Below are 15297 nucleotides of genomic sequence, written 5' to 3' on the forward strand. Positions count from 1 at the left end.
GCAAAAGGCCACCAAAGACGGAAGATACACAACAAGGCGAAACGAGCAACATCAGGAATCTTTCAATACATCTTAACCTCTACTATTTAAAAAAGATATCCATTGCTTTGTTCTAAATCCGTTCTTAAATCCAATGTATCTTTTAGCATGTTGACCAGGGATTTCTCCAACTCAGACATAATAATTACCTGAAATGATTAAGTTGGTGTAATCAGTATATCGGTTGGGTAGGCAGAGAAGAGTGCATTTACATTATTTGGGTGTTGACCTCCCTCTTCTGATCTGAAAGAACGTAAGTGTAGGCACAAGGCTGGAGCCTGTACCTCACTCATTTATTAATGGCTAAAAAGTATACTGAAAATCAACAAATCCCATCAACAAAGCCACGTTTGTCACTTTCTTCAGAACAGGATCATCAAAATGACTTATTATGTAAGATAATGTCATCAAATCAATATTGTATTGATAAACTAATCAGCTTCAGGAAAACAAGCGATCAGTGTGCTCTAGAGGACAAAGCCCTTCCCATTTCGCCTGCTGAGATAGTTCTGGCATTCGCCGGCATCACAGCTTGTCTGATGACAACGCAGACTCCAAAAAACGTGTCATTTTTCTTAATTTGAGTTTGTGTGTGAAAGAGCAATCCACTTATTACTTCAGCCATGTGGCTAATTAAAGCTGCATCCGAGAAGTCCCCTACAGCTTGTTATCAATTCCACCTACTTTCACCCCCAGCCCCCAAAGCGTGATTTTGACTAAATAAATCCAACTAGCATCCTACGCAATCCCCTCCAACTTCAGGCCTTGCTGAATGAAGCCTGATTCAACCTGCTAAAAGGCTATAGGGCAGTCCATGAGTTTTTGTATACATTTACAGAAGCAATCGTGAAGAAGTCAACTGCCAGTCTGCAGTACTCAAATACACACTGGACTGGTGGTTGATAATCATTAAAAATCTGAATCAAGTCATTTATAAAGTATAAATTGTAAAATTGCCGTTAAATGTTGCATTTTATTCAAATATTTGGTTCATGGAACCAAATAATGAATACATGAAAATAAAACCATTAATCTATGTTTTTCAGGCTGCTTATTATTTATGACATTTTAAAGACTAAATTATAAAAATATATATACATAATAGACTCATCGTCTGAAAACAATTGTTAGTTGCAGCGGTAGAGTTGGTGTTACGCCAAAGGAAGCATTGAGGAAGTAAAGCTGTTGAGGGTAAAAAGGAGTGAACGAGGAGGCAGTGAGGAGCATTGGGTGGCTTGTCAGTTGGTTTGTGGTCAAACAAAAGGTGGTCTGGGGGCCTCTCACTGAAAGCTCATCAACGCGCGACACCGTCAACCATCAATCAATAGTGCAGAAGATACCCGTTTCAGCCCCCGACAGCAGACAGCCGACTGATGAAAGAAATACAGAAGGTAGGATCTGCCAACTGCCATGTCCCCACTTGGGGAAGTAGTTCGGTTATGGGAGCAGAGGGTATTAATTGTATATTACCTACAAGATTACCTACATTTAAATGTATCAATACTCTTCTTTATTTGATATAGAATCATATTTTCATGAAGACAGATGTGTAAAAATGATCTTGCACATAGGACTATTAAATAAATTGTTCTGGGTGATTGGACAGTCAGTAACCCTAAATATCGTAGTTGAATGAGTCGGCACCAAAGGAACAATAAGCAGCAGGAATATTTCTGGAGAGGCTCATGACTCAGGCTTATGACGCTATATAACGCTATACTGCTGTGCCATGCTTTGGATAATTATTTTTAACTTGACAAATAAATGGTGGCTTGATCACACTTAATAACAAATATATCTAGTTATTATTTCAACAGCATTCAGTGGCACAAGGTAAGGTATATGTTCTTTATTCAGATTTAAACAAATGTTGGTTTCCAGATCATTTGAAATCAATGTTTTGACCATGCAGTGCAATGTACTGCAGTGGTTATTGTTCTTTGGGTTGGTTTTGGTTAAAAGGTAGTTATTTTTATAGGTCCCATCAGCAAGCATTCAGCGTGCCTCCCAACATCCACCATCTGCCATGTACCTCTCAGTTCTTGCCCACTGCCGGTATTTACTCACGGGTAAAAACGCAGCATCAGCGAAAATTCATGATCCGCTTTCCATGTCTCGGATGATCCGCATGGAGCTAGCATATGCTGCGCGAGCACAAATGACGTGTTTGAAATGACAAACGTATTTTAACAGGTTAATTGGCTTCACAGAGCCAGCATGGAATACTATAGCGTAGTTTATTTTTTCCTCCTCCTCCTCCTCCTTCGCTTTGCTGGACTGGGTTGTTAGGTGGTTCACGGGACAGGCAGACAGAGAGCTCAGACTGTGGGCAGCGGGCATTAGGGAAGCAGGCCAAGGGGATCATGAGAGATGGGGTGTGGACTGATGGGGGGCGTAGGAGCTGGAATACATTTCAAGAACGAAGCAAAATGGAATTCACCTACTGCCCTTTCTTATGGATGTGCTTTCAACCTCCCTGCTTTAACACAAGGCAAACCATTTTCTAGACCTATTTTACTTTGTTATAGGGTTAGGGTTAGATTTAAACACACACACACCCACACACACACACACACACAAACACACGATGGATCCCAGGGTATGAAGCTTATGAGGCAGCAACAAAACACGGGGGCGAACCTGAAAGATAGCGTTTAGCTGGAGCCAGCTCTCATCTTGCTCACAGGCAGTGTTGTACAAACTACCTTTGGACCCTAATGGGTACTATTTTCTATGTCAACAATAAAAACAATATATACTGAGTTGAATTGCAACCATTTGATGAGGTTTACCAGTAACAATTTCATAGAGTGAGCAATGGAGGGTAGTAGTGATCATTTTCAGTGATTTTACAGGTCCTCCTTTTCATTTTCCCTTTATAGTCCCTACTCCCCTTTGGACGAGAAGGGACGAAAAAACAAAAATACATCAGTTATTTCTTCATGTTCTATCTATCATTTTGATGAACTATGACACTACATTAATTGTCCTTTTTTATTGATCAGTGATTATAGCCTCGGCAGACATCTGCTAGTTATATGTAGGCAATTTTTTCAAATTAGATCAAAACCCTAAAATAAGATATGCTTTCTATAAAAAAATTAAAACCTGAATCCAATATTAAGACTTTCATATTTGTCCCATTTTCAGAAATGTAGCTCATGACAAGTCTTACCATTTTAATGCATCACCACATGAAAGCATTGTATCTGATTTATTTGTCAACATGACTAAAGAAGAATAACTTTGTAGACTAAATAAGTTGACTTAAAGGCCATATGGCTGTGCAGGAAGCCAGATGAAAGTGTTGGCACATGAAAGGAAGCTATAAACCAGATAGGCCTGAACGTTGATAGATGAAGGCGCAAAGGAGAGAGGAAGAGGGAGTGAAACACGCATGCAAAAGCGTGCATACCAGAAGCTTGATGTGTGTCCATTTATGCATACCCCCACAACCCAGGAATAATTGGGACCACCATGGTCAAGATTGAGAGCAAAACAAATTCAATCAATATAGTGTGCTACTACTACACTGTGCCTCGCCTTCCCGCTCTCCCTAACTCAACATCAAGCCCATTAATAAATAGATTCAGTCGCACACGTGCTGATGGAGTAATTTACTAATTTCATGGAAAAAAATAAGAAGAAAACACCACACACTCTCAAAGAGTTTGAGCCTCTGGGGGAAGCCTTCCGGACCAACACATTTACACAGTAATCCTATTAGCAGCAGAGAGTACCCCCCCCCCCCCTCCCACTTCATCTCTTCCTCCCAACCACTGTCCATGCCGGTCAATACTCAAACGCTGCTCGCTTTTTTAATTCAAAATGACTGCTGCAGGCGTGATAGGCTGATGGAACCCGGGTGCACTCAACAGCATCACATGGTGCCCTATGCCCCGGCTACAAATAAAAACCATGAAACGCTAAACGCCTGTCCTCTCAGAACTGATCTCTCAGTCTCCGCCCTGGCCGGGCATCATCATAAGGGTTGACGTGGTCAGATTACAGTCGCACTGGGAGAACGAAATCCGTCATGTGATGCTAAAAGCACAGACACCGTCAACGTTGGCATCCTTCGGCTCAATGGTTCCGGGCTAAAATGGAGCGCAGATGTGTGGATGCAGGAGAGATGGACCGAATCAATCCCCATTGGTCAATTACACTGCTGTTGGCAAAAATCACAGGACAATGCGTCACAGCAGCAGATGCATGATAATTATTCAGTGACTTAATCACCTGTGAGATTTTCTTTGCAAAAAGCTGTACATTAAAAGAAAAGGCGAAGACTAGAAAACATCTCAACCTCCCCTCTCATGAGGCTAATCATTGAACTTGCCACACACAGACACAGACACAGACACACAGGCGGCTATGGGTCACCAAAGCAGGCAGTGCATCTGCATGCACGTGTCGCACAGGAAGAGAGCATGTGTGACGGCTACGGCAGGATCTGGAGCAGTCGCAACGTGGCCATATGTATATACGTTGTTGGGCCCACATGTGTCAGCGGGATCGTACCAGCTGACTCCCTCACCCCGCCCAGCCGAGCTGCTGCTGCTATGATCGGATGTCAGCCAAGGCTTTGCTACTATGTGAGGCATGTGTTGTCGACAGCAGCCCTGAAAATATAGGCTCGGGCTCTGGGCCCAACTTGCCATTGCAGATCTGCCCACTTGTATATAAGCAAAGACCTGGCTACTTAACATAAGCCCCATGCAGTATGAATACAATGAATTACATATATTGGGAGTTTGTGTATGCAAAGCCTATTTGAAAGGCGATTTGATGCAGGCTACATAGCCAGTAGTCATTCCAAATTGTAACATTAGGTATTTGGTTATATTGACTGCATTACCTTGAAAATGGTATATCGATTGTGGATGTTATTCTGGAGAATACATTAGATATGGTTAGGAATCAAGACAAACGAAATCTAGTAAAAAAAATTGTCTTTTGATAGGGGAAATACCAGTTTCACTGTAAGCTATATTGTTGCAAGAAAGCTAGTAATGCCAGCGTTGGTCAATTTGGTCCAAGTTGCTAAAAAAGGCATTCCACAGTTTAGCACGAGTGAAACAAGTCAGACACCTTTCAAGAAATGCATGAACAGAATGAGCAGCTCAGGGAAGCTCAGAGGAAAGCTGTTGTCATATAGGCTGACCATTTTCAAAAGGTCATACAGACAGTGTGTTCAGCCAGGAACCCGATAAATCATGCTATGAAGGGCATTTAATTTCAGTGCCCCAATAATCATGAGGTCACTGCATATTTCGTTTCTGAGCAAGCAAACCATGCATTTTAACAATCATGAATGCAGTGAATTGTTTGACGGATTTTTGTCAAACCTGCTATAACACTTTATGTGCGTGTGTGTTACATACGTTCGAATGACCCCCAAGCAAAGCAAATTTAATCGGCATCAATTATTTACTCGTCCCTACTGAGTTTGCTGAACTGAAGTGGCGTTGTTCACGCACTGTGTCGAGGATCATGTCGCCATTGACAAGATAAATAATGGACTGAGCGAAGGAAGGAACATGTAGTTAAGAGATATGCCTATATAGAGTATAACCAAGTAAAGCTGTAGTTTTGAGTGATTAGCGTACAGGCAGACGAGCCTTTTCCCGAAGGTTGCGATCGCGTAACCGCTGCTGGCGTGAGCGCGCAGCAGCATCATTGAAACAGGGATGCTGCGAATGAGAAGCTGAGGGACCGAGAGGCAGCCAAGCGTTTATGACACATAGAGGACTACATGATAATAATACCAATGGTCCTAATCACGTCAAAATATGCTGTCCTAATCGCGTTCCAGCGGATCAGAGGATTCCCGTCAGACAGGTGCACATCACCGGATGCAACAGCATCTCCCAGAGAACCCACACACGCAGCCTCTTGCCTGCACCTAGTCCCTGGCCACCTTGATAAACGTCCTTTAAAATTCCGAATTAAAAAGAGCCGACAGCTAGGTTAGCGACGGAACTCCGCCAGAGACACATCTTCATTCAGCAAAACGTTGAGCGTTTTAAAAGGAAGGGCGAGGAGCTAGCCTTAGCCGAACCACAGCCGTCCATCGCTCACGTTAGCTCCGTCGCCGAGATCGCCACCCTTTTAACCGGGATGTAGCCGTGAATAAAACTGCACCAGCCTCGGCTATAGGCTACATATCGTGAACTAGGGAAAATGCAGCTTTACATTACCTCTCGGCCATTTTTCCAAAGCGGTTCTTTGTTAGTATCCGTAAATAATAATCCCCAGGACGTGATCCATGCTGCCGAAATCGCCGCCGTCGCCGCCGCAGTCCAGGAGACACTCCTTCCCGGCTCCTCCCGCGTGCTGAGAGAACTGAGGTCTTGCTACGCGCACTCCTGTCTGCTCGCGCTGCCTTCTCGTGCACGCAGTCACAAGCCAACTGTCGTCACCTCCCTGACGTCACTCCGTCCGCGAGCGTCATTTTTCTCTTGTGGAATTGATAAAAGGGATCATGTTTTGTAGTTCACAAAACGTCCATGGATAACGTTTATTGAGCGATTCACATTCACCGTCGCCAATTTCGAAATGAACAAGCTTAATAACCATAATTGTAATCAAGCAATGTAACCCACGGGTTTATAAATCAATAAATATACTTAAAAAAAACTTTAAATTTCATTGAAATTATGATTTAACCCGGGCAAGTTTACTTTAGGTAGCCCCCCCAACAGTTTAGGTTTCGTTGTGCGTTGCGGGACACACGTGTGCGTGCTTGACCCTGGTTCAGTTGATAGTTTGTCAAACATTCTCGGCATACCGGGGCGTTGCACCTGCTGCTTTGCGTAATCAAGCACCATACTTTTTAAAACCTTTTAATTTATCAAAACGAGGTTTTCAAAGAAGGGCAAATTGTATTAAGATAACCCCTTTTGTATTAAGATAACAGTTTGGCTTATTGTGCGTGGCTGAACACAGAGGGCATGCTTGGCCCGGGTTAATTGATAGGGTCAAACATTCTGGGCATAGATGGGCGTCGCACCTGCTGCTTCGTTGCGTGTTACTAATTATAAACGTGGGGGTGATGCGCCCTCAAGTGGATTTTTGTTTCATTCGAGTCTTTTTAGCTTTCCCTAAAATAGGCTTACCACCAAAATGTCTGCTTCACATATCCATAAATAGGAGATATTCAAAGGATAATGAACAACGACTTGGATTATTACATTGCTGGACGTTTGGACTGTGCGAAGTAAGGTTGACAAATACACATTGACTAACGTAGCCTACGTCTCTCTAGTCGACCCGTATTGTCTTCATTTGTGTATCAATCACTAGCTGAAATGTCCAATGAACAAAGCCCAACAACAGGCTATTATTGCCTCCGTTTCACCTGTGTGCACTTGGTAAGCTGATTGGCGCAGCTGTAAGCTGATAAGACGTCGCACCTGCTAGGTCCTCGGAGAGGAGCGATGGACGGGAGTGGAGGACTCGAGGACCTCGAGCTCAGAGAGGCGCAGAGGGAGTACCTGGACTTCCTAGATGATGACGTGGGCTAATTTAAAGTTGTGCATTGTACATTTTCAAAATCAATTCGAATAGACTAATTAATTTAATTCAATTTTTTAATCAATTTTGTGTTTTTCTCATTTTCATTTAAGCAAGACCAAGGTGTCTATCATGAGAAGGTCAGGAATATGGTGTCTGATAACGCTTGTCGGCTCATCGTGAACATCAATGATTTGCGAAGGAGGAACGAAAAGAGAGCGAAGGCGTGAGTTGTGTTGCTAACATTTGGTGATTTGTATCAAGTGTCTGCTAAGATCAATTACGTTGCCCTAATGATGGCTTTCAAGATCTGTAGCCTTAGATAAGTCAATAGAGGTATAAACAACCCTAATAATACATAGACCACGACGAACTGTAAATTAGAAATAGTCAAGTCTTTGTTCTTCAACAGGCCTATTATTTTGTATTCTGAATTTTATTTAGAACCAGCAGTTTGTACATAACAAAACGAGTATTCAGGAATAATATGTTAATATAAAATAATTACTTATGGTTATTGCAGAGATGTGTTTCTGGATCTCTTGTTTATATTCTCCTTTTGCAGTATGCTGAAGGATTCGTTCGGTGAATTGATCGCGTTCCAGAAGGCCCTGAAAGATCTGGTGGCCTCCATTGATGCCACCTTTGCCAAACAGTTTGAGGACTTCCACATTGGTTTCGAGGGCAGCTTCGGGACCAACCACGTCAGCCCCAGGACCCTCACTGCCCGCCACCTTGGAAGCCTGGTCTGTGTGGAAGGCATTGTTACCAAGTGTAGGTAGACGGCCTCTTCAAGAATCATACAATTTGTCACATAATGTGATGTTTGATGAAATAGTCACTAGATGCTTGAGATTTAAAAAAATGTATTGCCTGCACATAAGTTGAGACCTTTCAATGGAAAAACATTTTTTTAATATAAAAAACGGATTTTATTAACTCAGTATAATCTTAAATCTAACATTTACGGACCTGGGGAAAGTGTTAATGTGTTTGTGAGTTTGTCCTGTGATGCAAAGCATTGAGGTTGTCCCAGCCTTTTTATTCATTTGGCCTCTAAGGTTCTCTTGTGAGGCCAAAGATCATGCGGAGTGTACATTACTGCCCTGCTACCAAGAAGACCTTGGAGCGGAAGTACACAGACCTCACCTCTCTGGACGCCTTCCCCTCCAGTGCTGTATACCCTACCAAGGTTGGTACAGCTGTGCATTGTGGTTGATCATTGGTTGTTCATGCAGCAACTGTCTCCTCTCTACATTGTTGTTGTTTATTGAATGGATTCCCCATTAGCTGATTAGCTAGCTACCTACATGACCCTTCAATTCCAAGATGTTCTGGTTTCTGATTGGCTGCCTGTGTGTGTGTGTGTGTGTGTGTGTGTGTGTGTGTGTGTGTGTGTGTGTGTGTGTGTGTGTGTGTGTGTGTGTGTGTGTGTGTGTGTGTGTGTGTGTGTGTGTGTGTGTGTGTGTGTGTGTGTGTGTGGTTCCAGGATGAGGAGAACAACCCTTTGGAGACAGAGTACGGGCTGTGCGCCTACCAGGACCACCAGACCCTGACCATCCAGGAGATGCCCGAGAAGGCCCCCGCCGGCCAGCTGCCCCGGTCGGTGGACGTCATCACGGACGCTGACCTGGTGGACCAGGCCAAACCCGGAGACCGTGTGCAGTTGGTGGGCGTGTACCGCTGCCTGCCTGCTAAACAGGGGGGCTTCACCTCGGGCACCTTCAGGTCAGTTGGGGGGGGGGGGGGTTTGTGTATTGGTAAGGGTTGTTTCAGTGAACTGAGATGAATTGATCACCCAGAGAGATGTGGTCCTTTTTATTATTTATTTTTTTACATGCTGCAAGGCTTTATTCGATGAGGTACATTATAGCTGCCGGAGGCTTGAATGCAAAGACGGGGACCAAACCCTTTGTGCACCTCTGGTGGCGCTACTAGCTTCACGTATGCTCGACTGCGGGCAAGATGGATTCTCATCCCGATTGGAAAGTGATTCCCTGATTTGTCAGAAATGAGTGGGGAGTGGTCTAAATCTATTTGAGGGGAAATGGCTGAGGGATGGCATTTATAATAGAGTATTCAAATTATGGCTCTTAGATTTTGCATACAGCATCTCTATGTACGAAAGGGAATATGATCAAAGAGGAAATATAATTTGTTTCCTGGCATGTGTGCCAGCCGGAGGCAGCTGCATGTTGGATTGGCCTATTTGAGTTTCAGGTGGCTGCAAAGAATGACCTTGTGCAATGTGTAGTTTATGTGGCAGCCTGTAATAGATTGAATGGGCAAAGAGGGCTTTTGTCGGGTAAGGCTATTTAGATAAATGTGAGCCAGGTGGACATCTAAAGATAGCTATTTAATCGTGGCGTAGAGATGGCAGGGTAGTGTGCAATTGATACAAAGGACATTGGTAATGAAGACGTATTAAGAAGATCATAAGGCGTTCAGGCCTGCAAGGGCCAACGTGGGAGCAGTGTGATAGATTGTGAGTGTATAGGGTTCCACTGAAGGGTGATCCGGGGCAGTTGAGACATTGCTTGTGTTGTCTTTCTGATGAAGCCAGTCTATTTTTGTATTTAATTTTATCTCTGCAGGACAACGCTTCTGGTCAATAATGTCAAACTCATGAGCAAGGAAATTGTACCGACCTTCTCTGCTGATGATGTGCACAAGATCAAGAAGTTCTGCAAAGCCCACCCAAAAGTATGCTTGTTTGATGCCATTGCATACATTTCTTTGGGTGGTTATTTTCTAGGCAAACCCACAAACTTTTTAGTCGTTGACTACTGTATTACTTGAATTTGGAGGGAAGTTACTTGAAGACAATATTATAAGGGCCACTAAAATGAATTCAAGGGCTTATTTTTATTTGAAGGATCTCTATTAACAGACGCCTTCATGACCGGCTATAGCCTTCTGGGGTCAAAACATTAGATAATATATGTACAGTAAGTATCCAAACAATAATGGACATAATGTATGACAAGACGCAAATAAGACGTGATGCACGAAGCATCAAGAGGACAGAATATTAGGAATAAAACGTTGGAAGCAGAATAATAAGTGTTGGCGAAGAGCTAATTTAATCTAATTAAATTTTTTTTTAAACGTGCCATTCCTTGCCAATGTAGGATGTGTTTGAACACCTGGGCCGCTCGCTCGCCCCCAGTATCCACGGCCACTGCTACATAAAGAAGGCCATCCTTTGCCTGTTGCTGGGAGGGAATGAGACCATCCTGGAGAATGGCTCCCGCATCCGCGGGGATATCAACATACTCCTGATAGGTTGGTTGCTTTGAAGCGGTATAAATGGGTCCACCTCAAACCGGGGGTAATGATGCAGACCATGATCGGTCTGGTCCATGCTGCCATGTAGGTGACCCCTCGGTGGCCAAGTCCCAGCTGCTACGCTACGTGCTCTACACGGCTCCCCGGGCCATACCCACCACAGGGAGGGGCTCTACCGGCGTTGGTCTGACGGCGGCCGTTACCACGGATACGGAGACTGGTACGGTCACCTTCTTCCCCACGTAGATTTTATCGGGTTAACATCTCCGTTGTCTGTATACGATGATAAATTAAGTGTTGATGTCTAACAAATCTGATGTTTGATTTGATCCCTGAATTATGTTTTCACGTTGCATTTTATGTTTTCCGATTTTTTTAATTATATTTAAAAAAGAATTGTGTATGATTCTCAAGTTAAATATCGACGCTGCCTGACTTGAGTCTCTATATAACTAGGACATGCACTGTTTTCTCACAAATTAACCATTTTTAGTTTTCTCTGGGATGCTGATATGCATCGTATTACAGTATATTGTAGATGTTGGGTGACATGGTTAAGGGCTGTCTCTCCCTGCCTATTCGCTGATGTTTGTCTGGTGATCAGGCGAGAGGATCCTGGAGGCCGGAGCCATGGTGTTGGCCGACAGGGGGGTGGTGTGCATCGACGAGTTTGACAAGATGTCCGACATGGACCGAACGGCAATCCACGAGGTGATGGAGCAGGGCCGTGTCACCATCGCCAAGGCCGGCATCCAGGCCCGGCTCAACGCTCGCTGCAGCGTCCTGGCTGCCGCCAACCCCGTGTACGGCAGGGTGAGGGAAGCTTTTTGATACGTCACGCATTCATTTTCCGACCAATTGCGACAGCGTTAAAGGCGACATATTATCCCACCAGAGTGGAGTGGATTAGCCGTTACAATCCGTTTTTTCTAAATCTGCCTCTTCTGACATCACAAGTGGGCGTGTCCACCTAGATATGTGCTGGATAGAGCCGTCTACCGATTTCCACGGCTTTTTAACGGCTAATCACACTCACACCTGGTGGTATAATATGGCACCTTTAAGCAATGTGTTCCAATCGCCTCCTTGTATGTTTCTGCTGGGTTATGTTTTCATGGTTGGCGGAAATAACGTTGCTCAAAAGGTGGCAACTACAGACTTGGGTGGCAACTGCCAGACCCGTCTGTCTTGGGCTACTATCCGTCTGTGCTAGACGGACTTCAAGGATTTCCCAAACTTGTGTTGGTGAATGCATGTTGAGCCTGCACCTCAGGAGATATAGGTGTCTGTTAAGGTTGACCGTTTCTCTCCCCCCCGGTACGACCAGTACAAGACCCCCTTCATCTTATTTCTCTTCCCCCAGTATGACCAGTACAAGACCCCCATGGAGAACATCGGCCTGCAGGACTCCCTGCTGTCTCGCTTCGACCTCCTCTTCATCGTGCTGGACAACATGGACCCGGAGAGCGACCTGCAGATCTCTGAGCACGTGCTGCGCATGCACCGCTACCGGACCCCCGGGGAGCAGGAGGGGACGGGTGAGGAGGGGGGACCTGGGGCTCGCGGGGGTCTTGCCACACCATGTGGGTGGGTGGTCGGACCACGATCCACCTCAAACCCATTTTGAAGTGGGTCGAACCCGTTCTGGGTACCCAACCCATGGTTTAATAGACACACTGATGTATCCCATAAAATATCTTGCTCTACTCCCCCAGAAGGTGATTTGGCCCGAACCAGATTGTGGAAAGGATTTAGCATTGGAGGGGTTCTACCAATTTTCAAATAAGAGCTGAGCCACATTTTTAGCCCCTTGGGTAGAGATGGGAAGAGGTGTGAAACGGCTCAATAAAACTGTGATGGTTGCAGTTAATGCCTTTTTAGTCACAAAACCTCATGCAAGGGGAATAGTGGTATTGGCAGGAGAACACTTGAAATGACGAGTTCTCCAAAATGACTGCTAAAATGGATTACTCGCTGGGTGTGCAGTAAATCATGGTGATTTTGTATTTATAAAGCGATGCCTCTCGGAAGCAATGTGGACATCTTTGCCACAGAGGACCCTAACATCACAGACACCGCAAAGCAGGAGCTCAAAATATATGAGAAGGACAGCATCCTACACAGCCACCTTAGCAAGAAGTAAGCTTTCATCTCCGGAACGGAGGTTTCAAAGTCTTTGCGTAAAGTTTTTGAAACCAGTACAATACAAAATGTATGCATTCCTGTGCTTGACTCTACGATCTGTAAAAGATAGATGGACGGCTCAAAATACTGGCCAGCATAATGTCGTCTGCTCCTTTCTCTAGGGAGAAGGTGGTTACGATGGAGTTCATCAGAAAGTACATCCATGTGGCCAAGCTAGTGAAGCCTGTGCTCACCCAGGAGGCATCGGACTACATCTCAGAAGAGTACTCCAAGCTCCGCAGCCATGACCAGTTCAACTCGGATACCGCCAGGGTCTGTATTGCCCCATTTACCCCCTTCACTCTGCTGCTTGCAGAAGCTCCTGCCTGACTCGATAGATTTTGCATTGCTAGTTCATTGTAATATTGATGATGGAATATGGATTTCGCGCACAAAATGTAAAGTAATTTGCAACCAAAAAAGATTGTTGCTCTTTTGCCTCAGACCATCCCAGTAACTGCCCGTGCCCTGGAGACCATGATTCGATTGGGCACGGCGCACGCCAAAGCCCGAATGAGTAAAACCATTGACATGGAAGACGCGGAGGCTGCCCTTGAACTGATGCAGTTTGCCTACTTCAAAAAGGTCATTGCGAAAGCCATAAGATAAAAGGATACATGGAAGTATTTCAAGCAGTTTTGATGCACAAGTTGTATTTTGGATTTCATTTAACTGAGTTGACAAATGAACTCAGCTCAGAATTTTGTATACTAGATACTGGAGAAGGAAAAGAAGCGTAAAGCTCCAGATGAAGACATGGACCTGAGCCAGTCCCAGTCCCAATCCCAGTCCCAGTCCCAATCCCAGACGCAATCCCAGTCCGAAAGTCACAGCCAGGATCCCAAGAGAAGCACCAGGTCTTCTTCTTTTCAACTCATCCCCTTTTTGTTGTTGTTGTTGGTGAACACACCATTACTGGGTCAAGGTTTCCTCCAATAGATGCCACTAACTAAACTTAATATATTTATCAGCATATCTGGAGCAAACGTCCTCCAAACTTCAATGGTAATCTAAAGGTCACTAGATCTGTATCGCAGCTTTTTTTGTTTGATCACCAACTTAAACTAACCTGCTATGCAAATCGATAGCGCATAACTGAAGCCTAGAAACGATTTGCATTCTTATTTCTGGAACTAGGAAACGCGCCCTGGCTACAAAAGATGACCTGAACAAGATGGCAGGCTCCAAGGCTGATCCTTATGACTTTGCTGGGGAGGAGAATGGTATGATGCCCAACACTTGGGCTCATTTATAGTTTGGCCCAGAAAGCAGAATTTAACTTTTACTCTTGCTTTACATTTTATCGATGCTCCCAATTAACATTGTTAACTTTTACTTCAATGTTTGTGTCAAAAAAAGTTAAGTGAAAGCTGCGTTAAATGTCAATACACTTTAAAGTGGCCCAACATTTAAGTGTAAATGTAAATAATAGATGTTATGATTTTATTTTACTTCAGCCCAACCCAATCTAAGACCCAAGCCTTTATCGCAGACTCTACGGAAGAAGGAGATAAGTCAGGACAGGTATGGAGCACCTCCCAAAATAAGTGTCAAACACTGTCCTATGTCACCATCAACACTTGAGATCTATGCAAGATGATGGCCCATTTCTCTCCAAGGCACAGGGCACATGAGTGTTCTCTATGCTTCACTAGCATATGTATCCATGGTCTTGATTTAATGGCGCATTCATGTTCCCACATAGAACATTTGCTAATAAATGTTTTACCAAATGGTCATTGCAGTAGTAGGTTGCAACAAATAACCCAGTGTGCCCCATTATGAGTGCACAAAAATGTAAGCAGCAATTGGTTATATAAATGAAGCATACAAAAGTGGAACGGGGGCATTGGTAGTGGATGAGGTGGGACTATTCCTCCCCATGTGAAGCACTTTCAGTGCTTTGAAGAGGGCTGTATAATTAAATGTTCTTTTATTGTACAATCGTGTCCTCCAGACTCAAGGCGTTCAAGGGGGCTCTGCTGCAGGCCTTCAAGACCAAGCGCTCCCAGTCGGTGGCGGTGGCCGAGCTGCTGGGCCTGGTCAACAAGGACCCCACTCCGGCCCAGGGCGAAGGCTTCCAGGAGGGGGAGGTAGAGCAGCTGCTGGGCCGCATGCAGGACGACAACCAGGTCATGGTGTCTGAGGGCGTGGTCTTCCTCATCTGATGGCAGACTCCTCCTCCTCCTCCCTCACAACGCCAAAAAAATCCTTTTATAATTGCTTGATTTTTGATTAAACAAAAATAAATAGTTTGAGCAGGGAGACTGG

The 15297-nt window shown here is 44.4% G+C and overlaps 2 protein-coding genes across 3 annotated transcripts in view; one reads left to right on the plus strand and one right to left on the minus strand.

Annotated features, from left to right (window-relative positions):
* Window positions 1–6426, minus strand: part of arhgap39 (Rho GTPase activating protein 39) — a 46190-nt gene extending 39764 nt beyond the window's left edge. Inside the window, exon 1 of the mRNA XM_030372043.1 lies at window positions 6240–6426. Within this exon, the coding sequence (XP_030227903.1) occupies window positions 6240–6250 (11 nt within the window). The 5' untranslated portion in view covers window positions 6251–6426. The remainder of the gene's footprint in view (window positions 1–6239) is intronic.
* Window positions 1305–15291, plus strand: mcm3l (MCM3 minichromosome maintenance deficient 3 (S. cerevisiae), like). 2 transcript variants are annotated; one of them, XM_030372060.1, is made up of 18 exons: window positions 1305–1430; window positions 7462–7556; window positions 7668–7780; window positions 8120–8328; window positions 8616–8746; window positions 9044–9282; window positions 10149–10257; window positions 10686–10839; window positions 10931–11062; window positions 11447–11655; window positions 12206–12380; window positions 12858–12981; window positions 13149–13299; window positions 13471–13611; window positions 13741–13883; window positions 14164–14249; window positions 14484–14550; window positions 14984–15291. In XM_030372060.1, exons 2-18 carry the CDS (start codon window positions 7479–7481, stop codon window positions 15192–15194), a joined length of 2472 nt encoding a protein of 823 aa, XP_030227920.1. In that variant the 5' UTR covers window positions 1305–1430; window positions 7462–7478; the 3' UTR covers window positions 15195–15291. The 2 variants fall into 2 exon arrangements, with proteins under 2 accessions (XP_030227920.1, XP_030227921.1); XM_030372061.1 differs by lacking the exon at window positions 1305–1430 and adding an exon at window positions 7243–7258.
* The last annotated feature ends 6 nt before the right edge of the window (window positions 15292–15297 follow it).

This window comes from Gadus morhua, chromosome 12 (assembly GCF_902167405.1).
Source record: "Gadus morhua chromosome 12, gadMor3.0, whole genome shotgun sequence".
In the NCBI taxonomy this organism is placed as follows: domain Eukaryota; kingdom Metazoa; phylum Chordata; class Actinopteri; order Gadiformes; family Gadidae; genus Gadus; species Gadus morhua.